At 38.7% G+C, this 24400-nt stretch overlaps 1 protein-coding gene across 1 annotated transcript in view; it reads right to left on the minus strand.

Moving 5' to 3' along the window:
- KIAA1549 (KIAA1549 ortholog) overlaps positions 1-24400 on the minus strand; it is a 71916-nt gene that overhangs the window by 2430 nt on the left and 45086 nt on the right. The window contains exons 10-18 of the mRNA XM_010073448.1: positions 22428-22630; positions 19003-19127; positions 14152-14357; positions 13565-13791; positions 12293-12437; positions 10392-10625; positions 9355-9407; positions 5320-5465; positions 3313-3467 (exon numbers count right to left, since the gene is read on the minus strand). Of these exons, the coding sequence (XP_010071750.1) occupies positions 3313-3467; positions 5320-5465; positions 9355-9407; positions 10392-10625; positions 12293-12437; positions 13565-13791; positions 14152-14357; positions 19003-19127; positions 22428-22630 (1494 nt within the window). The remainder of the gene's footprint in view (positions 1-3312; positions 3468-5319; positions 5466-9354; positions 9408-10391; positions 10626-12292; positions 12438-13564; positions 13792-14151; positions 14358-19002; positions 19128-22427; positions 22631-24400) is intronic.

A 24400-nucleotide genomic window follows, 5' to 3' on the forward strand; every position in this document is an offset into this window, starting at 1 on the left:
ATCAAAATTTTCTTAAATACCTCAGAAAAACAAAAGTGTGTAGTTCTGTGATCTCATATGTAACATCAGGATTAAACAGGTCTGAGAACTTTCAAAACCAGATTGGTTTAGAAACCTAACCTATACTAAACTACAAGAGCAAAATAAGGACGGTAAAAAGGTTGTAAGAATTTTTGCCTTTTTTTTTTTTACTTTTAAATGTCTTTACTAACAGAAATACACATTGATATATATTATAATAGATGTGACAATGTATAGCTTTATATAGTATCTATAAATTATATAATTTTGTATAGAAACTTTATCTAATTAACAGTAGCACAAAATAATTGACAAAAATACTTTCATTGAATCTTCCTTCTTAAGGAATGAACATTTACGAGATCACATTGTGTATTTGTTAATCTCCATTTAATTACTGTTGAACTCTGTGGCCAATTTCAACTTAATTGGATGTGTAAATACATACACACATATATGTATATTGTATATGTACAAACAGATATATATTATCAAATTCATGAAAATAGGTATCTAATTAGACATAACCTGATTTGTGCTATCAATTGAATCTGCTTCTGAGTGGCAGAAAGGCCAGGTTAGGCTGTGCCCAGCTAGACCTGTCAGACAGCATGTATCTCATAGGGGATAGCTAGCGGACATGAGGGACAACTTGAAGTACCATGAGGTGGTTCAGAGACATTGTTGTGGGTAGCCAGAGTATAAAAATAGAGTAAAAGGATAAGGGTAGCTTGGGGAAAACATTTGAAACCTGGAGAAGACTTGGGAGAACAGTGGAAAGCTACAGAGGATTGTAGACAGATAGGAGGTGATGCCAGGTGGTAGTAGGGAGGCAGAGATACACAAGACACTACACACATCTGTAAGAAACCAGGCTTCATTTCTTCTGCTGCTCAGATGACTACTTGCTCAGTATTGTATTTTGTGTCAGCTAAGGAAATGCTGTGATTATCCTAATTGCGTGGGCCTTCCAGACGGAGAATTAAGGTGAACTGATAGAAAACTACACACTGGCTCTGGGTCAGGAGATACAAGGGAGAGGTCATATTCAAGGGGAAAATCAGAAGGTGTTGACTGCAGGAATAACAGCTGAGGATACCATAAAGAAAACAGCCACTGCAGGAACACCAATGCAGATCCCTCTCACGTTTGTGGGTGAGAACAACACTCTAGATGTAACCTTCCTAAATGCTCAAGAATACTTGCTCAAGAATGAGGGAACAGTAAGACCGTTTGCAAAGGATCAGCTGAATACTGCACCATAAGGAACATGACTGTCATTAAGAAAACCCCCCTTTCTGAAAGGAGGAAAGACAAATGTAGAGCTCTGTCCTAGTGAAGGAAACCAAAGTCTGAAGGTAATTATTTAACCAGAGAAGACTACAAGATTAGGGCTCATCTAATAGTGCTTTTTTTTTTAATGGGGCTAATCCTTTGCCAAGAAAAAAAAAAGAAAAAAAAAAAAGAAAAAAGAAAAAAAAAGAAAAAAGAAAAAAAAGAAAAAAAAGGAAAAAAAAAAGAAGAAAGAATTCCTCATAGAAAAAGGAAAGTGCAGGTATTAGGTGAGCTCTCCCACAACTAAATGACACAATACTCAGATAGTTTTAGTCCATGATCTCCTCCATTTGTGTTTTTTTTGTTTGTTTGGTTGGTTTTTTTAAAAACAAACTCAAAAAAATCACAGTGCAGTAACCTATGAACTACAGCAACCACTGTGCAAAAATTTCTATCAAAGCCAAGGAAGTATTTAAAGTCTGATTAACTAAAAGAATTCAACCTTGATTGAGGTGGCATGTACCCATCTGAAATGGTGACTGAAGGTGCAAACTGCAACCAAATCGTATTGTACTGGGCCATGAATCTTTGAAAGTTGGGCAGATAACTAATGTAAAAACCAACTGTTTGCATAGCATCTTAGACAACTGAATTTTCAGTAATATGTTAGCAATTCAAGTAATATAATATTAAGAAAGTGATGGCTGAACATGTACTTGGGGGACAGAAGGCAAAGGCCCACAGATCTAGAAAAGTCATTTTCAGAAATGAAAGGCAAATTATAAGAAGGGGCAATGAATGGTAACCTAGAGACGCTTCTCAAAATGGAACAGGAGAGACAGTAAGATCTCTCATTGCAAGTGCTTTTCTAGATGTAAACTGAAATTATGATGTTCTTGCACTCAAATACCACAGTTCCAAGCACAGATAGCAAGTTAAATAAGGCAAATGCATCCTTTGTCTTTGACAGTTTAAAGTTTTTTAATAGTATCAGTAGAGTTTGTCTCTAGTGTGCTCAGTTCTCAAAAGCTTTATGCTGCTCCTCTCAAGGTCATTTGGAGAGGTGGCAGCTCATTTTCACCAAAATCTAAAGACGAGGTCCATCCTGTTGCATTTTCTTCACGCAGTCATTTAATGATCACGAAATACTACAAAGCAACTTGAAGTAGTGTGAACACACACTGCCCTAAGTACCCTAAGTATGCAAAAGAAGGACATCTTTCCTTCCCCTCAAGGAAGAAACCAGAAAAAATGATAGTTTAAGCAAAGGAGCAACAGAAGGAGCATAACTTGTCACTCCTAATAGCGCTACAATAACATGTCACTGCTGCAGGACACTACACAGACTGGTAGCAGGCAACTGTATCTTTCCTGAAAAGGCCATATATTATCTTCAACCGCACACATCTGGTTGAATCAGAAACATCAACCTCTAGAAGCACGATGGCTGCCTAGGAAATGTTAATTTACCACATCCTGCTGACTGAGGCTAGGAAAATAAGTTGTTTAGAAATACCTCTACTGTTATGTGCAAGTATACACCTTATTCCACTGCCCTGAGTCCTCCTGTTGTGCACTGATACAGAAGACAAAAGAACTATACCAATACAAAGTAGGATGGTAGTCTGGGACAATTTAATTCAATGTTTTCTACTTACAATGATCTCAAAATACAGAGGCATATTTCAAAGAAGAAAATGGAAAGCAGTATCCACCTCTGCTGGAGCTCAGAAGCAGAACTGGATGAACTGCAATTAATGGGTGAAGGCCTCAAGTGAGAAAAAATAAAGGTTAGGGTAAAGTGAGAGAAAGCAGTTAGAGAGAAGCAAAGGTGGAAAGAACAGCAAGCAAAAGTTAGAAGAGCTAACGCGGGTTCGAAGAGCAAAGCAAAGAATGTCAGAGAAGCAACTGAAAGTATTCCAGGGGGAAAAAGTTCCAAACAGTAATGCAGGAAAAAAAAATACCCGAACATATCACTACTTCGGAAACTATGCAAATGTGTAACACAGTACTCACTGCATCTCGCCTAGCATATTCATCCTCTCCATGGTACTGGGGCCACCCTGGCCCCCCCGGCTGGCCATGCCCTGCTCTGCCTGAGGGGATCTCCACTTGTTGACCTCCGATCCTGCTAGCAATTCCCACCTGAGTGAGGTGCTGTATCTGAGAACCTTAAAAGCAAATATTGTTTTTTCATCTTTATACACAGTCAAGTTTGTAGGGCAGACAAATGACAACATAAAACTTTGTTGGAAGCAGGAGACAAGGAGAAAGTGGAGCTCTGTTTCTGTGCAATTAATAATAAATCAGCAGAAAGAAGGCTGTCAGTGTAGAATAAAGAAGGAAAAGTTATGTGCACTTTGCGCAGGTCATTCGAGTGTGATGCTTTTCATTGCCACTGTACTGAAAGATGAGGTTGAGATACATGCATCTCAGACATGAACTACACTTCATTCCAAAAATATGCCAGCCCTTTCCAAACAGCATTTACTGAAAGCCCTGGCAATGCTTTCATGTAAATTACTCAGCAGCAAAGACAAGACATTTACTCCTGTGGTACACCTTATTTGCATCACACTGGCAAGACCCTAACTCTCCAGACTGCTTTCTATTCCACTCTCAGAAGAATAAAATACATGACTATATAAGATATCGTTCTTTCAGCTTTACTTTGTGGTTAAATATTAAACAATGCTGTCGTTGACTAATGAGAAGGTCAGAACACACTGTATCTCCTTTCAGCCTGAAAGCTAACCACCTCTTTTCTCCTTTCCCTTCCCTTCCCTCCGCTCCCACTGCTTTCAAACACATGCAAGGATAGCCACCACCATTAATTGCAAGAGACATGTTAACAACATGCCAGCTTCCCTGTTCCCCCGAATTCTCTCCCACAGGGAAACAACATTTATTTTATTATTTTTATATTTTATTATTCATTAGAAACCAAACACATTTAATACACCCACAGATACATAAGAGAAAACCATGTGTGTGTATGCATAAAAAGGGAGGAAAAGACAAAAACAAGTGTGATTTACGTGATGGACAGTTAGGTCACTTTTATATTCTCATCTCAAAAAAATAAAATATTTGAGAAGTTTGATATTTGCATGCAATTATGCTGAAGGACAGGAACTAATCATCTGAATTGCCTCCAAACTTTAAAGCAGAATATACATGAACATTCAGAGAATAGTGTGAATCAGACAGTAAAATAATAATCATTAAATGATAACAGTCACTACATCCCTGTCATTCTCATTCATTTAACATTTACAGGGAGAAGATACCAGCTATCAACACTAGGACTCAGACTCGTACTTCCAGTCTTTTTCAACTCCCCAGGATGAAAATATTTATCTGGGAGAAAACTAACTGTGGCATTTGCATAAGAATAGAATCTTTTATTCTTAGAATCTGTGTTTGCTGCTTGATTGCCATGTGATGTTAAAATCTTATTCATGATAGCATTGACGTGTGCTACAGAAATACTCTCTCAACCAAATCAGGGCAGATGATTTCATATGGGACAGCAGCAATAGATAATATCATCAGAAGCTAAAAGATCCTGCTTTTATGCATACATTTATAGGAAGAGAAATGAGAAATAAAGATGCAGAAAAGTAGTAAAAAATTATTATTTAGCAGACTGGTTTGGGATGCATCAGTTAGCTCATTTAGCTCAAAAAAATAGTTGGCAGTGGTAGTTAGCATACACTGTACGCTCGAAATCAATTAACCAATTTTCCATTCTTAGAGAACGTTTTGTGAAAATACACTATGTGGTAATCAATGCTTGTAAGATAGTAAAAAGGTGTCAAAGCACTGCATTTTCCTACAAGATTCTATGGATGTGAAGTTAACCTCAATTTGTGATCACTTTTTTTTGGCAGTGAAGACATGGACCACATTTCAAGTGTAGTAGCCGAAGGAGAATGACCTCTTAATGGTGACCTCAGAGCAAGAGTAGATACAGAAAAGGATCAGTTATTTTAGTGCATATTCAACTTAAGTGAAGTGTACCTGCAGTACTTCCAACTGGTCGTGGCCGTGCCACTGATGGCATTTCCTCTGAGTACATCCCTCTGGAGGAATACTGAACCTCAGGTGGCTGTTGGTCTGGGTGCATTAACTCTGCAGGTTGAAGAATACCCGGCCCAAAGTTCTGCCTGTGGAAAAGTAAGGACTCGAGATTACAATAAGTGAATTGCCTAACTAGAAACAGTAATGCAGGTGTACCTCATACAGTAACTCTTTATGATGCCTTTTAATGTGCATTTTAACCGTAAATGTTAAAGAAAATAATTACATCTGAAGAATATATTCCTCCTTCATGACCGGCATTGCACAAGAATAGGAGTTAGAAACTCTTAACAAAACGTCACACAAATGTTTTTCACATGTTGCAGTTTCCTCAATGCAGAGAAAAAATTACGGAGATGTTGTTTTCCCCTTGGGGAAAAAAAGCATCTTCAATGAAAAAAAAAAAAAAAAAAAAAAAAGAAAAATAAGACTTCAGTAGTGATGTAGCTACTTACCTGAGCAACAAATCTGACTCTTACTTAAGAGTTTCTGGGCACACAGTTTTGATCTAAATCAAACCATACAGACTGCATTACATGTGCATTTCATAAACAATTATTATTTTATCAAGTGTTCTGATTGTTTTTCAGGAAATTTTCAAAACTTTGCCCTATAAGATTCATCAAGATACACAAAGCTGTCATTAGCATGTATGAAGAGATGCAACATATACTAAAACAAATGCTTCATATAATTCAGGCTGGTGCTGGTAGTCGTTGTTATATATTTACTGAAAAGAGTTAACAACAGAAACTGTCATCAATCTAACTTCATTAATTGTGCCAAGGTAATAGGATTTGTAAAATAAACCCTACAATTCATTCAGAGAAGATGAGTAGAGAAGGACATGGAAATGCTGCTTTTCCTGTGTTTTCTATTAATGTATCTTAACACTGGCATCAAGAGGTTTTATTTTAAGAGACTGATGACAGCTGAGTTTTCAAGTATTATTGATTCCTGTCAATATGGTGGAGGTGTGCATGCCCAAACTTCAGGTGCTTAGGTTACTAGGCTAGTCTCTCTTAGACTCCCGGTATGATCAAAGAAGACAGACACACCCCTCAAGAGGCATTCAAAGCAAAAGATTAGGTCACCAAATAATTTTCTGCAGGAGGCTCTCACAGGTGAGTATAAACGAAGCAAAGTGAGACAAACCATCCTAAGTCAAGCACATGAAATTACACAAAGTAAGGACTACGGAGGAGTTTTGTATGCCTTTTACCACAACAGCACCTAAGCCCTTCGAGGCTATGGACTGCAACCTACCCCACTCATCAGGACCAAAGTTTTACACCCTTTTCTTAAACAGGAAAATCCCATGACTGCATCTAATTCAAACTATTCTTGATCTGTGCTTTATTTGGAAAACTAACCACCTTTGTATGACAGTCAGATAGCAAAGAAAGCTGATGTAACAATAAAGAGCTTACTAAAGCCAAATAAGAGCCTAATACAGCACAAATGAGTAATTATAAATTAAAGTACTAGCTACTCAGCATGCAGTACTAAATGGAGGAGGTATAAGGGGTTCTAGCTGCAACAATCCTGTTGTGGAAGTGCCAGAATTTCTCCAGGTCCCTTGCATACAATCCCACCTGTTCACTCAGCAGATCCAGAGGAAACAGTTTCCAACCAGACTTACAAACTAGTTAAAATAAATGCCTCAATGGGTAGGTAATGTTTAACAATGTCACTTCTGTTATGTTAATCACTGTAACCAGTAAAGGATGTGATCGTCTAGCACTTTATGCCTGCAATGCTGAGATGGAATCTTGTAGCTGATAAATTACTACAATTTTTTGATGTTATCTAAAGAAAATATTTTCTCAACATTACTGCAAATGTATTACTTTTATGCCGACTTTTTAGAGGACAGGAACTATATCCTTTATTGCTGATGGGTTTGTATTTGAAAGGCGCACATTTAATATAATAACCCATCACCCTCTCTTCTCAATCTCCTTTATAATAGACAGATATAGCTACCCTTTAAAGTCAGAAATCAACGGAAGAATATAAGAATGGGATACAGCTCTGAATCTATACCAGACTGGCTTTCTAGTGCTTCTTCCTATTTCTAGACTGAGACCCAGCCTTCAATTTGTCTTTGCACATTCAAAAAAATTATTAATCTCCAGTTATTTAATTAAGTGGGGAGATACTGCCCCAAAAATCAATTTTACACCAGTAATCCTCTATAGCTGGTCTAGTCTGGTAATAGTCTCTATTACTGTTGCATGATGCAATATTAATTTTCTGGTAAAAGCTGTTCATTGCGGCTTTACGTTTGCCTAGCTGTTATGTGACCTAGGTCTTCTACGTTTAATTTTTTTTTAGCCAGGTTGGTTCCACCCCATTAAAGATACTGACGGTATTTGTACAGAGAAGGGAACCGTACAGTCACCCAACTATTACTCCATGCATTGGGTATTTAAGCCAATGGACTATGACATTGATACATGCCACCTAATCATATTGACCTCAGGTTATTTATCCTTCCTCAAATTGGTGCACTGTTTCTATCATTATCTTGTGAATTTGAGCAAAACCCCCACTCCAAAACCATGACAACTCTTTTCCTTGTTTTCTATAGACCAAGCTTTAGGAAACGTTCCATTTTAATGAAAATGTAAAAGAATTCTTCCTGTTAAGGTCAGTGACCTTGCAGATTGTTAACTTAATTTGCCTGCACTGGCAGAGCCAGAATTTGAACTATTAATAATGACGCCATTAATCTGTAACCTACAGAAATCCAGAATGCCTGTGCCAAGAGATCATAAACTTTTGAACAAAAAATACGTTGCCAAGACACTATCTTGCTCAGGTGTATTAACATGGGTTACAGCACGTCCATGATTAATATCATATTTTCCCTGAATGTATAACAGGCCAACAAGAGAAAATCCTCAATAACAGACAATTGGTTATGCTTTGTGTTGTCAGTCTCACAGCTAATAATCTTCAAGATAACCTAAATTACAAAAAATACATTGCACATACTGTGTGCTATTTCATGTATGCTCCATGCACACTGGAAGTGTCACTGTCAGCCAAGACCTAAGTCAGGAAATGTGCTTAGAGATTCCTCCTTTTCTAGTTGGTCCTTTCAAAATCAGATTGCAGAGCAACAGATGAAGGAAAGTTCGTCATATCCATTTTACGATCAAGCTTCCCAAGGCAGCGAAGACTTTAGGTGAAATCTAATGAACAAGACTGATACCAGTGGGATTTCATCTCACATGGTGAGCTGTAAGAAGGCAATAAAAGAGCAGCACAAGGCTGCCTTTTTACCACCTTGGCTGCAGCAGCTTGGAGAGGGTGAGACAAATCTCACCACAGTGGGTACCATGACTCAAGAGTCTAACTTCACGTGTAGTTAAAACACAGACACCAAACGTGGAATTAACAGTCACCTGGACAACTGTTTTCTTCTCCTTACATGATTCTCCCACAGCAAGGCCAGGTAAAGATGGAAAAGTTGTTCTTCCCCCCTGATTTTATTATAATAGGCCTGCAAGGCAGGCTTTCTGTGTGAAAGTTACCATGCTCTATTATTTGTTCTCCACTTGATTAAAAATAGAATGAATCTATTAGTCGCCTGCAAGCTTTTGCAAGCGAGTGTTGTCCTGAGGCTACAGAAACAAGACAAAAACAAGAATACTGGGAGAATTACATGCACCTGAGTAACTGTTCCAGGCTCTCTAAAAGTTGAAACTCAGTGGTTTACTCAGTATTTGGAAAGATATCTCTATAGCCAAGGGGCTAGAAACACATTTCTTTTAAATGGAGGTTTGGATTCCATACAGCATGCACATGTCATTCATGCTACACAAATAAATCACACAGGCTGGATCTGGACTCCTGTTAACTTCTCATTTATACAGTACTTTGCATAATAATACACCAGTGCCCGTAAGAACTCTGGAGGAACTTCAAGGAAAATAATAAATGATAATTCTATCAGTGAAAAGCTACCTTGGTAGGAGACCTGGTGCTGTAGGCAGAGTCATTCCAAATTCCACGTATCTCTGTCAGAAGAAGAAAAAAACAAAAAACAAAAAACCCCAAACAAATTAAAATCAAAATGCAGACTGTAGGAAGTTCACTGTCAGCCTTTTAAATGATGAATAGCAGAGATCACCAGGACTGTTACGTGTGACTTGATTGCAGCCATAAGAGCTTAGCTTTACACACCCAGCAGCACAAGAACATCTGGGAATCACTGCTACAGAGGGCTAGCAGTCTCTTCTGTCTTAATCAGAGACTTAACTTAAAAACCTCTCAAAACCACTGTCTCTCACTTGCAGAAGATCAAGGGCTGCTCCAATGTCTACTTAGCTTTAAACTTTCAGCAAACCAAGCTTTGCATTTGGAAATCTCTTTATACCTCAACCAGCATCAGACTGCAGCAGAGAGACCATTGGGCTTGGACTCAACAATCCAATAGCATTATGAAACTGTGTACTGAGTTGTTGCAGAACTTGAGATGACCTAAAAGATTATCTATGTGTCTCAGTGCTCCATAAAATGCAAGAAAACATAGACATGCCCTACTGAAAAATATGACCTAAGCCAAATACATTCTTTTTCATTGTCAAAATATGAACCAGCACATATATTTTAAAAAAATTAAGTTTTACTCTTGGATATAACAAGACTGATCTGTGAAAGATCGTAACTGGGAAGAACAGAAAAGTTATCCTAAAGGAGGTGAACTCCTATCTTCTCTTGTGGTTGGGATGGGAAAAGGGAAAAGAATTCAAACAGCTTAAAAAGTTCATCATCTTGTGATGGTAATTTTTGAATTCTCCTCATTCCAGAAACTGTTCCACATTTGTGACAAGTCTTGACAGCAAGGGCTGTCAAGTGACCATGGCTCAACTGGTGTTAACTACGTTTTAAATTGCATCACTCACATCAAATGGGTTGTTTACTGCCCAAGTTGGACCATAAGGTGATCCCCACTGGGTGCATATGTTTCCCCTCCCTGCTCAAGCAGGAGCGTTGTTTACCGGCTGTCCTGCAGAGACCCCAGGTGGTGCGACAGCTGTGGAATTGGCTGCTTGGCTGCTGGGAGCCACCAGTGCAAAAGCATCATCCAGCAGCGAGTGCATGGTTTGCCGAGCCTCTTCAATGGATGGCTGTGGTGGGACGTACTGGGAGACTGGGTGGGAAGGCAAGCCGGGGAACTTCCCCACATCAGCTGAAGATGATGTCTGAGGTTCAGGAGGCAAGTCCGGATCAGACTGGAGGAAACAGAAAGAAGGTGAAGAGCAGCCACAGAGAAGATCTGACCAGCCAGCTTCCAAGCCCCTGTGGGTCTTAAGTCCGAGCAACATTTTCTTTGCCAGAACTACAATGAGACAAGTGGCACAGGTGCCTAGTGCTGGACAAAACCTGCCCCTTACCCTCCCCATTTCTGCATGCACATATGCATGCACATACATAACACCAGCTGTTCAAATACTTCATTCAATGTGATCTGAAAGACACTGATCTCAGACAAGGCAGCGGAGCTCTGTGCAGGAGTTACTCAGCTATAACAGAAATTTTGTGGTTTGCAAGCACATATTGAAGTCATGCAGAGGGTGTTTACTCCACCCGGAAAAAGACAATCAGCTCTGTCTACATCTTTGACTTCTCTGCAGCTTTTACAGTTCCAAGAAATTAATTCAGTCTTTAGCTTAAAACTGACCACATCAGCAGTAATATTAAACGATTATTACCTCCTAGAAAAACACACAAAGGGAGCTGTTAAGCAACTAAGTGGTCACCTGCATGGAACTTAAACTTGGGTGCATCACCTGAATGGGATTCATATAAGTGCTTCACAGCAGCAATACCTGAGGCATGCATTGTAATTGCTACCTGGGATCTTACCACATAGGTTTATTGTTCATCAGTAACAGGAAATTAAATGAGCTTTGAAGCAGCAGACAGATTCCCAAAGCTCATTCTTACCACTGCATGCAGACTGCAAAATCAGCCTTCAAGACGCAAAAGCCTCTGCTTCACCAGGAACTTAGCATTCTGAGTACTATCTCGCTACAGATGCCAAAGGGCTGAGCTTGCTGTGTGACATGTCTTAATTAAACAACTTCCGATGACAAGTGATTCTGCTGCAGCATGACACTAAAATCACCATACTCGTGTTTGAAGGCAAAGGGAAACTGCAGAAATCAATATTCTAGTCATCTGACTGAATATGGAGCTAATGGCGAAATTCTTAAGGTTATTAAATGATCTTTCAAGATGAAAACTGTCCAGGGATTTCCAGTATTAGCATTAGGCTTAGTAAAGTCTGCTTAGAAGTAGTTAACGATGCCTAAATACAGTTTGTGACATGGATATGATTGAACAGACACATTGTCCAGTGTCTTTGCCTTTTTTAGACAGGAAACAAAATTAATTTTTGAGACATTGTACTAGAATTGTTTCATGTTACTGCAGTACAAAGACATGTTTCTCTTTCATCAATAATTAATTCCCACATTTTAAAGATGAGAAAACTTCTCATGACAGAAACTGAGTCTTCCACTCTGTGAGAGCAGAGGATGAATTTTCTTTAACATATGAATATATATAACATCCAGCAAATTGGACTAGAGTGGAACTATGTTCAACATATTGCAGAATATGCCAAGCATGCTTTCACGTGTATAATACAGTGGCATTAATGAAAACAAGGTTTTGGCTCTTGGTCTCTGTAATATCAAGGAATACTTGACAGAATTTTAACTGCTGAATACTGACAGACTGCCAATGAAATCCTTGTTTCACTTTGATTTACATGCTAACTACATGTGACTGAAACTAGCCATATAGACCATAGTCAGAAGGCCAAAAACCTCCCAATGTTACAACTGTCATTACAATTATCAGAACACTCCTAGCATTCAAGAGACATACATACAATATATGCAGAATTATTGACTCCTGGAGGCCTTTTGTACGTCCCATCACTGTCCGTTGTGATCAACCTGTCCTTTTCTGCATCAATCGGACTACCATTTATCTGATGTCGCCGGCGCTGCTTGGGAGAACGTTTTGCACGAGAACTTAACAGGAAAAAAACAAAATCCAGAGAGAGAAAAAAACAAAGAAGACAAACGTAATCACATTTCTTTTTGCAATTTTTCTTCTCATCGCACTCAAGGTTGAACTTCTCCCCCCATTCCCCTCCCAAGCCATCATTGCCTCATCCCTGTTTCTCTTCTCCTCCCCAGTTTTTCATGCCAGCCCCATTAGTTAGCCTCAAATCTCCTTCCTCCAATTTCTCCTACTAACACTCTCACTGCCACTCAAACTGTTTCTTTCCTCTCTCAAACTCTCTCCAGTGTCACCTCCCTTCTACATTCATCTTTCAAATTTGTCCATGCTCTAGCTCCCTGTCAGTGCCTTCCACAGACCTCCCAGACCAATGTCTGACACACTTGCAGTAGCAGAACAGACCATGCTGCCAACGAGGCTTTGTGCTGTGCATGTTGGGTTTAACCCTATCAGGAAAACCAAGACGGAGAAAAGCTACTTTCTATCAGTGCAGAAGCAGTCACAGGGTACCAGTGCTCCAAGAAAAAAGTACCAGGATTCATAAGCCCTAAAGAGAGTCCAGGGAAGACTTCCTCTGAAAACACAAGGCCAGGAAGGAAGATCCATGAGGCTGACAAATGTGCCTCATTACCCACAGCGAATTCATAAAACGTTATCTCATTGATTTGTGAATTTGTCTTTAAAACTCAGAATCTTCATGCTTTTTAAGTTGATCAAGGGTTTCCTCCTTTCCTCCCTTTACAAAAATATTATTTATTGAAGTTTATATTTTCCATGTATCTTTGTTTAGTGCTTATATTGCAATATTGATCCCTCTACACCACACAAGAATTATTCAAACAAATGGCAGAGCAAATACTAAATTGTTTTAAGCCAGTTTTCATACATTTGGGTTTATTTATCGAGAATTCACCCCTGAGAACTCGTAGAAGAATAACCTGAAAACAAAACATACTGGCATAACTGAAATAAATAAAAATATTTAGAACAACCCAACCCTCTTCACCTAGATAACTCAAATTCAACTAAGGATCAAAATTATCTTAAGCTCTGAAAGTTCAGAAGTACAGGTTTGATGTACTTTGGATGCTGACTCTGAAAGAAAATTGTTCTTTCCCATCTTTGAAATCCCTACCTCTTCCTGGGCTCTATGAAGACAGTAGGTACACTGCCTCCTCCAGGGTCCAAGATCTTGTCAATCTGCATCTGTGCCTTGCGATATATTCTGTGCTGTTCTTTGGAGTCAACTACCACCACATCATCCACCACTGGAAACTCGTAGTGCCCTTTGCGCTTAGCACGAAGACGAATCTTGTTGCGGTGATGCTCGATCTCAGATTTATGCCTCAGGGCTGTTTGTATCTTAAAGGAGGAGGGAAAAAGATCAACTGCAGTTTTCATGTGTAGTTTTTGTAAACAGAACATTTTGCTGCTCTTCTGTAAACCCCTTCTCCTTTCCTCCCTGCTGACTAGCAAAAGGATAGTAACACAAGGTAACCTGGTCATCAAATTTGTTCCTCTCTCAGTGTTTAAGTTTTGGTTTAGGTATCTCTGAAAACCAGATCTCTTTGGACAGAAATTGGATTATCCCTGTAACTTGTCAAAATTCAACTCTTCAGGAACTAATGAGGAACTCCTGATAACAAGAAACTGGATACTTTTAACTTCCCTCTTGGCTGGACATACAGTCCTCCAAAAACATTCACAGCACTTTAAAAATACCTCTTTATTAATTTTGTTGGTCTCTGCTACTCGGTCAGAAAGTACCGAGTTCTGAACTGGAGGTGCTGCCATCGGTTGCATAGCAATCAGCTGGATCTTGCTTGGGACTCGTCTGCTGGCATCTGAGGAACGTGACATCCTATCCACATGTTCAAAGATAGAGGCTGAGGAGTGCTGCTCATTTCCACTGCTGGTCTGAGGAGGTCCTAAATCACCAGAACAAATACAGGGTAAAGTAGTGCTACCAGGGTTATCTCAGTCAAATGTAAAGCTCTACAGATGCTATGCTACAAGGCTGTGCCATGTTTTCCATCTGTGTTTAATTTGCCCTGTAGGCCTTCCAGCCTACAGCAAGTTCACGCAGTCATTTGCAAATTATAAACATTTTTCCATTTTATTTCCAGAAGGTGAGCTGTCATTCGTTATTTCTGTAAATCAATCTCTTGGCATTTGCAACCCCACAAAATCTCAATCTACTTTACTCCATAAAAAGATGTTCAAGTACATACTGCTAATGGTTCCTCTTATCAGTACTTAAGGAGATGCAAATTCCTCAAATGGAGATTCAAAGAGCAATAAAAGTTTTCTTGTTACAAAATGCAGTTCTTAAGTGACAGAAAGAGTGATATGTGAACTAACAAAAAAACCCCTAGAAATCCACACAAAACACAAAGAATTTTACAGATGTTTTACTTATAAAAGCTTCTAAAGCACTGTTTTTGTCTGTGACAGGATAAACAGTTCGCACAGTAATAACCAAGCTGCACAAATATTGGCATGTCGCAATTTGTTGAAGAGGTTTTATTGACTCAAGTATGATCAGCAAAAGACAATAAGGAAACCAATATACATGAAAGTTGTGGCCCTGCCTGTTAATCACTTCAACAGAATTGGGGTATCTCCCTCAAAAGACTTGAAATCTGTAGGATCACCCCAGTGGTTTGCAGTTAAGCACATACTTAATTATTTTTTTTGGTGGAGCTAGGCCTGCAATAGGAACTGTTATGGGGATTAGGCTTGCATGAAGTATTACAGGCTTACAAAATAATCTTTTGTCTTGTCCATGTGGTAACACCACAAATTCTCAAACTGATTTTCACCATGAAATATAAGCAATAAGAGCTTAAGATTTGTGACTCTTCTTACGGAGTTATGGAACAGAGTAGAGGGACATAGTCGCACATCCTTGCACAGACTTCTAATAAACAGGTTGTAGTTCTCAGATGCAAATCAGGAGGAGAATCTGATTTGATTCCAGTACAGAATCAATTGTTGATCAACCTGATCCAACTCCAACAGATAAGGAGGAAAAGAAAACAGCCACTGCTCTGATTGATTTGCTACATGTGCTGGTAATGAAGTAAAGGGTTCAGAAGAGGAGTGAATGCTATCTTCTGTAGAAGATCACAGCAGATGACTTGCTCCTTTGCTTCCCTCTTGTAGCAAAAAAAGGGAGCAGCAGAGGGAAGGAAGGAATGATACACTTTATTCATAGTACATTACTTTTGGGCTGGAAATCAATCTGGCCACAAGCTAAGCAAAATTCTTATTTTTCATATTTCTTAAACTTGATCAATTCATTGTCAAATGCACACATTTAAAAATGGCATGCATCATTTATGAAGGTGACTTTCCTATGTAAGTGTCCTTAAAAATAAAGTAAACAGTTCCACTCAAGATCTCTGTCCCCCAAAAGTTTCGCTAGACACATAGCCTAAATGAAATATATCTACCTCTCTTCTGTAGCTATTTATATGATCTTTATCATTTGTCATCTTAACAGACCCATCTTCATGCATTTCCTGGAAGCATGCAAGCATTGCCTCTCACAGAGAGGGGCACAAGATACCTTAAGTAGTTAGTGTGAATCCCTCAGAGCAATCCTGTAGTGCAATGGAAATCTGCGTTTCTGCATCCATCTTTCAGTTTTCCCCAAACATTAGTCATTTGTTCTAACCTTTCCAGTCTAACAGCAATTCTCAAAGCTCACTGACCTCCAACATAAAAATTTTACGGTAATTTTCATCCTACTTGGTTTAGCAAGGTCCAATATATCCCATCATGCTGAGCATTCACTCTGAATCTTTATCATTTCACCCATAACATCTCCTTTTGCACACATAAACAAGTGCTTGGCAGAGGCCTTTTATTTGAAATGGTTCTTAAACTCATTTTGTAAAACTGTCCAAAAGTCTCACTATCAAATTTTGATAAGGCTCTTCAGTAACATCATACATTACTCTCTTTTGCAGAAAAGATGCACACACACAAACCCCATAAGCTGCACCTGACCTTTAAATCCTCTCTGCGTGCACACTGAATGTGTCTATAAATACAAATGAAGATGGAATTATAGTAAAGTAGATAAGAAAGCCAGGAACTGCACAGTGCTATATACATATAACAAAAGGAGAAATGGTTTCTACCTCAACACGTGAACGAGCTCCTTTAGAAGTTTTGACAGAGTGAATAAGAATAGTTTCTTGTTTCAAAGTTCTTACATTACACTATTGCCCATGGTTAGAAAACTTTCCTTATAAAGATGACACTACATGAATGAAATTTAGATCTCAGACTAGAAAGTTGAGGCTGAAAAGTAATGGAGAGGAATTAATACTCAAATACTGGACAGAGCACATTTAAACAACTAGTCCATATAGGTCACGTCAGGATCAATGTTCATCACTGTTCCCTGGGTTGAAACCATTAATTGAACTGAAATGTCAGGAAAATGAATTTTTCTGAAGGAAGCTATGATTTCATATGAAAACCAATACAGCTGGAGATAGATGAAGGCTATTGCTTCCCACACTCTCTTGAAACAAAAACAAGAGACACAGCAAAAGTGTGCACAAAGCCTAATCGAAAATCAGGTAAAGTGAATGGGAATCTTCCACTGATCCATAGGTATTTGAATTATGACAGAGCATGCAGTTTCAGATAAATTTCACACAGTTTCTTTGTATCCCAGTAGATTACGTTCCCATGATGCAGCTGACTCTTGTTAGTTACTTGTCCAAACCCAACAATGGAAAACATCATAGCCAACCTTCTCTACTATTAAAAGATGGAAACTGCTATCAGAGGACACAGTCCTTAATTTATCACTAGATATGGTGTGCATTATCAAAGACAGTGTCAGCTTTCTCCTGCCCCATATTTGCTATGTCTCAGTCCTGACCAGAAAAACACTAGTTCATGAGAAAATACTTGTACTTCTTTGCAGGTAGGTTGCATTTGTCTTGGGCTTCCAGTAAAGACACTAACAAGATCTTGTTTACACAAAGCTAGTTTCAGGACCAACACATGCCTCAGCTTTGCTTCTTTCACAGTGATGTTTTCCTCAATAATTTGAAAAAAATGGGAGGAAATTAGAAAAATGTGCCTGAATTGGATGACTACCATTTCTGTTACTGAGAATTTTTTATACTTCAATAGCTCAAAATAATTTCGGTTTTTTAGACTTGGAAGATAATTCCTTCCATCCTTAAGATAAAATTACAGTTACTCCAGCACCTCTATTCATATTTGTACTTAACTACTAGCTCTGGTTACTTACCCACTCTGTTTGCTCCTGACAACATAAAGGAAAAAGAAGAGACAACACAGTAATTATTACAAATAATTCATCTGGAATGGCAACTGGATAAAAACACAGCAAGATGATTGCATTTACTTTTGAATGAAATGCATGAACTTGCATCTAACTTCCAAGCCTCAGCTGCACAAAAAGGGAGCCGAAACTGCCATTTAACAGACAGAGTGCTCTCTGCAAACAGTGCCTCCAATTCTGAATGCTAAAAATAGCCCCTATGACTACCAAAGTAGAGACACCAAATGCTGAAAAAAGTATATTTGATCCAGTACGGGCATGATAGGTAAAGAGGACACATTTTACACAATATCCTTGTTGCCTTTGCCAGATAATTCAGATGCAGCAATACCTAACACCTCTACACTAAAAGGACATGTTAAACATTACATAAAGTTTTAAGACAGATGGAAAATGAAGAGACAAAAATAGAGTTCCCAGGTAAGAAGAAACGGGAAACCACTAAATCAGGGCAACAGATTTGAAGTCAGATAGGTTGCAGTAACACATAAAGTGAGTGAGTTCATCCTGACACGAGCTTTTTCAGTATCTTCCTTTTGTAAACTGTGTAAAATACATACAGCATACACTGTCTGCTGAATTATTAGGAAGTACGACTTTCTAGTCACATTAGAAGACCCTGTGCTTTGTTTTCTTACATGTTCGTTACAGAGGAAAGCCTGCTCCATCACCCTTGGTCTTCCAGGAGCAGTCCACATTATGAAAGTTTAAGAATCATACACTACTGCTGTTTAGACACCCAAGAGCTAGCAGTTTATACAAACTATCTTACATATTCCTCAATTTCTTTTCTTCAACATAAGCAAAAACTGAAGATTGACTGCTATGAGCTAAATTTCACTGGCACTGCATTTCTTAGTAGCCACCTTTACGAGTCCTGCTGTGACCTCTACTGCCCATGTAACTGTCTGTAAGATTGCTACCACAAGAGCCACAATTAGGCCTAATTGGAAAGAGGTTTGCTGTGGATGTGTGGGAGAGAAAAGGAGGGAAGAGTCATTCCTGCCAAGCCATTAGTTTCAAAAGCTTGCTGGAATGAAAGGAATGTGTAGAATTTCAGTTTCAACAGCAGAAACTAAACCAAAAAGGAGAGGAAGAAAATTTTCTGCAACACAAACCAGAAAAATTAACAGACAAAGACGAGTTCAGAAAAGTTACATGACCCGACTAACACTTCAACCTGAGTAAAGCACTGCTAGGGCACACAAGGAAAAAAAAAAAAATAATAAGAAACAAACCTTTCTTCACTGCTCTTCGAGGTTTGCCCTCATTTGCAACAGCTGATGGTCTTGAAGTTTCTTCTCCTGTCTCTCTCCCGCTGGATTGTTCACTTGCTGTGGAGTCAGCATCTGATGGCGAAACTCTGCCACAAGCATTCAAAACCAAAGTAACATGTAATGTAAGTTTGTGAAGGGGAACAGTTCTCATGCAAAGAATCCTGTGCTACAGTATCTTGTGAAGACTGCTAATATTTTCCTATTTATAAGTAAATTTATAATAAATTATCATAGTCAGATATTCATTGCCATGATGTCACTGTGTGAAAACTGACTGCAACAGGACTCACATTATTAAGTAATCTTTCCTTTAAAATATACTTCAAGAAAACACTCTGCATTCATAAGCAGCAGTTTACTTTTCAGACAGAAAGGAATTATATTAGAAATAAGAAACATGTACAGGTAATTAGTCTAATATTCAGACTTGCTAACTTGGTGTTCTCTTCCTAACGCTACAAGTCCATGTGCATATTTTCCTGACTAGTTAAACACAGGGCCATTCAGAAATGCAACTTTACGTATTTATCCCACAAAGTCATGATATTCTTAGAAATATGTTACGTACAAATTACAATCTCAGTGTTCACAATTTTTGCAGATGATTAAAGAAAAATATAAAGAAATACTGTAATTTTCCCCAACAGAATATTTCAGGTGTAAAATTATTCCGTTAGTATAAAAATAGCAAAAATATAGGGCACACACCACTGCCCAGCTGACACCACAGCATGTCCTTTCATAATGGGATCAGCCTTTGTCATAGTATCTCTAGTGACCATTTTGTCCTGTGAATACTCATATTCTGTTCCTGCAGGGAATTAATCCCTGAAAGTGTGCACTAGTCTGTGCATTAACCTTGTTAAGCGCGAGATCTTCTCGGGCTAGATAGATATCTGAACTAGCTACTAAGGCTCTTGGCTAAATATCAACCTGCCTAGAGCACACAGACTAAGATAACTATACCCAGACAGACAAGTTCCTTAAAAGTTAAACCTACTCCCTGCAGCAGGCAATGCTCCGAATTCAACTCCCCTTTTTCTCCTCCCTGAACAATGAAATGTCTTTCCTTTTTTTCCTGCAGGACTGTAATACTAATAAGTCACATCCCAACAGAAAAAAAATAATATATATATATTAGCAGGGAAAAAAGGAGAAACAGACCTCACAGATCCGCACAACTGCATCTTTTCCTCTTTTCTAATGTGGAGAGTGTGGGCAGAGCTATTGTCTCCATCACCTTTGTTTTAGTTCAGCACAGTATAAGGCTGGCATTCTGTTTACAGATTTGCGACTGACTTTCTGTTTCACCACACTGTGCCTTGTTTTCTTTCATACTCTTTCCTCAGTCTATCTAAATTATCATTAAGTAAATTATAGGAACATAAATAATTCTGAGTCAACATAACTCATTCTTTATAAATGCTGAGGAATATGCAGTTGTATCCTCTCAAGCCAAAACAACAGGTCGAGCTCTTAGCTGGAGTCTAGAGATGCCATTCTTTCTGAACTCCGTACTCTTGTTTACCGTTTTTTACCGATACAGAACATGTACTCGTATCACCACTATATTTCCTGGCATGCAACATACAGGCCTGAATTGCATTGTGATGACCTGAGTTCTGTATTCCTCACAGAACAGAAAACAGCTAAAACCAACTTAGACACTATGCTAGCATGTCATATTTCAACTTCTGCCTCAGGGAACAAATGTTTTAAATCTCAAGCTGACATGGGCATGTCAGCATGTTAGGGAGACGATGGTAACATCTCCATAATTAAGCCTAAAGGGAGATTTGCTCTTAAGAGAGGATGAGGCAGAGGAGGCAAATTCTCTTTTGAAAACATTTTGAAGTGTTTGAATTTAGATGCTATTAAAAAAAGAAATATCATTGTTCCAAATTTGATCAATGATTTAATATTGTCTTCAGGGGAAGCACTGAAATGCTGGCTTCTGAAAATTTTTCCTCCTTCATTTTCTGAATTATTCTACATGAAATATAGTAACAGCCTCAAGTTTAAATTTCTTTCTTATACTTAGGTGCATATGAACATAGATACCTTCTCCTCCCTCTAAGCATTATCTCTGTCTTAGGCCACTTTTGAACTTTTCAAAAGAAACACCTGTCCTTCTGATTTATATTAATTTAAGCTACACCAAAACAAGTCAGCTAATTTTTCTTTCATTATTTTCCATTGTTGCCCACCTTCCACTGTGCTACCGGTAGTCCATTACTTGCAAGACCTATAGGGACTTACGAAGACAGGCTCAGCATATGGGAAGGTGGAAACTGAGCTGTACGAGGCCCACGTGGGGAAGATGAAGCAAGGATCTTAAGTCAACTGGGGCTTTAGAGGAAGCACAGAAGGTTCAGCACTATGTCACAGAGACCTGCAGCTCAGGAAGAACCATTGTTAGTTTCTTTCTAAGCTTATTCAACTTCGCCCTTGCTTTTGTTTTTATTTTTTTTTTTTTCTCCCATCATGCCTTAACACATACCTAAAAGCACAGGGGATGCAGAGCTGGAGACAAAGGAATGCAAAAATATGAGAGGGAGGGTTAAGAAGAATTACTAGAAAATGGAGCAGAGAGGAGCTGTTTGTGACTCATCATAGCACTTCTCTCCTCAGAGCTCCATTCTTTCCCACCTATTACCTTCTCATTTATCCCCCCCTTTTTTTAAATGCACAGATTATTCTTTACTGCATAGCTCTGTTACACAATCTAGCCTAAAAACATAATCCCTTCTGGTAAGACACATTCACATAATTTGATTCTTGGAAAAGGTTAGGAAATTACTGTTGAAGGTTGACAGGTGCTTCTCCAATTGCACAGCTGTAAATTATCACTCCTTTTCCTGACTGAAACTGGTTTGCTAAGAAAACAACCAGGTAACCACAAGAAAAAGCACTCTCACATCTTCCATGAATTTTGTAGATGCTGCTTATTTCTGGAAATTCCAACTTATCATATATATATTGATCACTATTAATATTACTGAAACACACACTTACTGCTATTTGTCAATAGTTTTCATTTCTTTTTAACCACCCGTTGCCTTAATAGCTAGAGGTCACTAGAAAGAGAATGCATCGGAAAATAGACACTGGGTGTTTCTACTAAACAAGTAATGACCTGACTCCAGCCAACCTAGCCGTGTCTTAAATACCCCTCTTAACTGGGCACATTGCCTTTAAGATAAAAATGGACACTAAATTCTCACAATCTTGTACTAAAGAGTAGCGAGGCATAACTCTTGATGTCTTACTAGAAAATGCAAGTCCCAGAGCTCTGGAACAGTTCTGTCCACTGAAATTACCCTATAAATTGCCAGACATTAATAAACTGTCATCTACAACAGTTCAGTTTTCCTCTGTGAACTGACCTCCCTCTGTGTCGAACAGTCTTTGAAGGCTTTGAGGAGGTCTTGGATTTGGGGCTGGGCACATCTCCATTTTCAGATGGGGTAGTATCCTTAATAGGTCCTGGTAAAGGAGCTGGCTCATGGATAATCAGAACATCATCTTTATTGTGCTGGCCCAGATGCTGCTTAGCAAAATCAAAGCCTTTCACACTGGGTGCTTGTAGCTGTGAGAGAAGAACAAAGACAAAAAACCAAGAACCATGAGTGACAATGAGTACAAAGGCTTTGGTTAAGATCTGCAAACAATGGCCTCTAGGAGGATGGTCAGGCTACCCTAGTCTCAGGAATGAACACAAGAGAGCTGCAGGGAAAAGAAAAATAAAGACTCCACAATTCTGCCATCTTACTTCAGTATATGATACACAGTTTAAAACTCCAAATCAGCAAATGTAGTTAAAAAGTAGCCTTCTGTTGCCACTACATCTTTTTCCAGCTATTTCTTCAGATTCAATAATTGTGTAAGGAGCTTTTTGTGTACTTGCAGATGCAAGGCGACAGACAGCTGTGTACTGACTGAAATGGTTACCACTGCCAGGTCATCTTTCCATTTCTTTCAGTCAAAATGAACGAAGTGAGTTTAAATAATTTGATAATGTCAATGCTGATCTTCCTCATTTTGAGCTCCTCCAAATCTACAGGAGTCTCGGAGTGCGTGTACAAACACTTAGTTCATCTGATGAAAGACAAACATTCTGCAGATCTGAGTTATACAGCATCCCGGCAATGACTTTTCAACCAGCGTGGATTCCTCTAGAAAAGAACTGAAAACCTAGCTCCTAGGAATTTCATACTGAATAGACAGAAAAATATATAAAAGGCTTTGGAGGTTAGAGAAATTAGATACTTATCCTTGAGATCTTATTAAGGGATTATGGATTCAACGAGCATATTGCTTGGGAAAGACACTGAACTGGGCCTCTCATTTTCATAACTGTACTTATAAAAGAGCTAATCTCACCTTGTCAATGACTTGATTCAGACTTAATTTAATCAAGCCTCCAAGTTTCAAGCTGTCTTGTTGATTTTTTTTTAATTTGGAGTAATTAGCAATTCTGAAGAACTAATTAAGAGAAAGTTTTTTTTCAAGCCCCACTCAATTTTATGTAGCTTGGAAGTTGAAAGTAGAAAGAAATGTTGACAACTCCAGTTTTCACAGTGCATGCACACATCCCCACTGCAAAGCACATGCACAAAACCCTCTGTGTGCTCCTAGAGCTGATTTCCTGCAAAGTGAAGCATGTGTTGGAGTGCGTTTATGGGTGTGTCAGGTTCCAGATGTTTAAATGAACCCCCTTTCATAAAGATTGGCATGCCAACATAGCTAACTCCAAACAGACTCGTCTGATATCATGCCAAAGATAAGCTTGCCTAAGGAATATTCTGAAACAATCTCTTCAAAATATTTTCTCAGTAAGCAAACATTTTCCAAATGGTTCTTAGAAAGGATGTTGGAGTAAAGCAAACTGCCTACTTAGACCAGTAGATGGCAATAAAAGCTCTCCTGTAAAATCCAATAACTATCTGAATGGTTGAGGTTTTGGAGTTAATTTCTCACAAAATGAGTAAGCTTATTATTTGAACAGTTCTGGATGTCTTCCACTATACTCCATTTTTCTTGGGCTTTACAACAGTCCTTTCGATTCAGCATTATGGGTGATTCAGTTATTGAATTTATGTAAATGACTGCAGCCACTGATTCAAAAATGCACTGTTGAGCTAGGCCAGGTCAAAGTTTAACTGTTTTTCCATTTTCTGAGTCATAGCCACTGAGTGAACCCTTCCTGAAACTTTCCCCTCTTCAGAGTTGAAACATTGTCTTCATGGTCTTGCTTGCTTAAAAAAAAAATAAATTCCAAAACCCCATGCTTTGCCCCCGCACCTCCTCACCCACCCTGGAAAATACTTCTAGGGAGGAACTTCTCACTTCCACTGTC

This window comes from Pterocles gutturalis, unplaced genomic scaffold (assembly GCF_000699245.1).
Source record: "Pterocles gutturalis isolate BGI_N339 unplaced genomic scaffold, ASM69924v1 scaffold18242, whole genome shotgun sequence".
NCBI lineage: Eukaryota > Metazoa > Chordata > Aves > Pterocliformes > Pteroclidae > Pterocles > Pterocles gutturalis.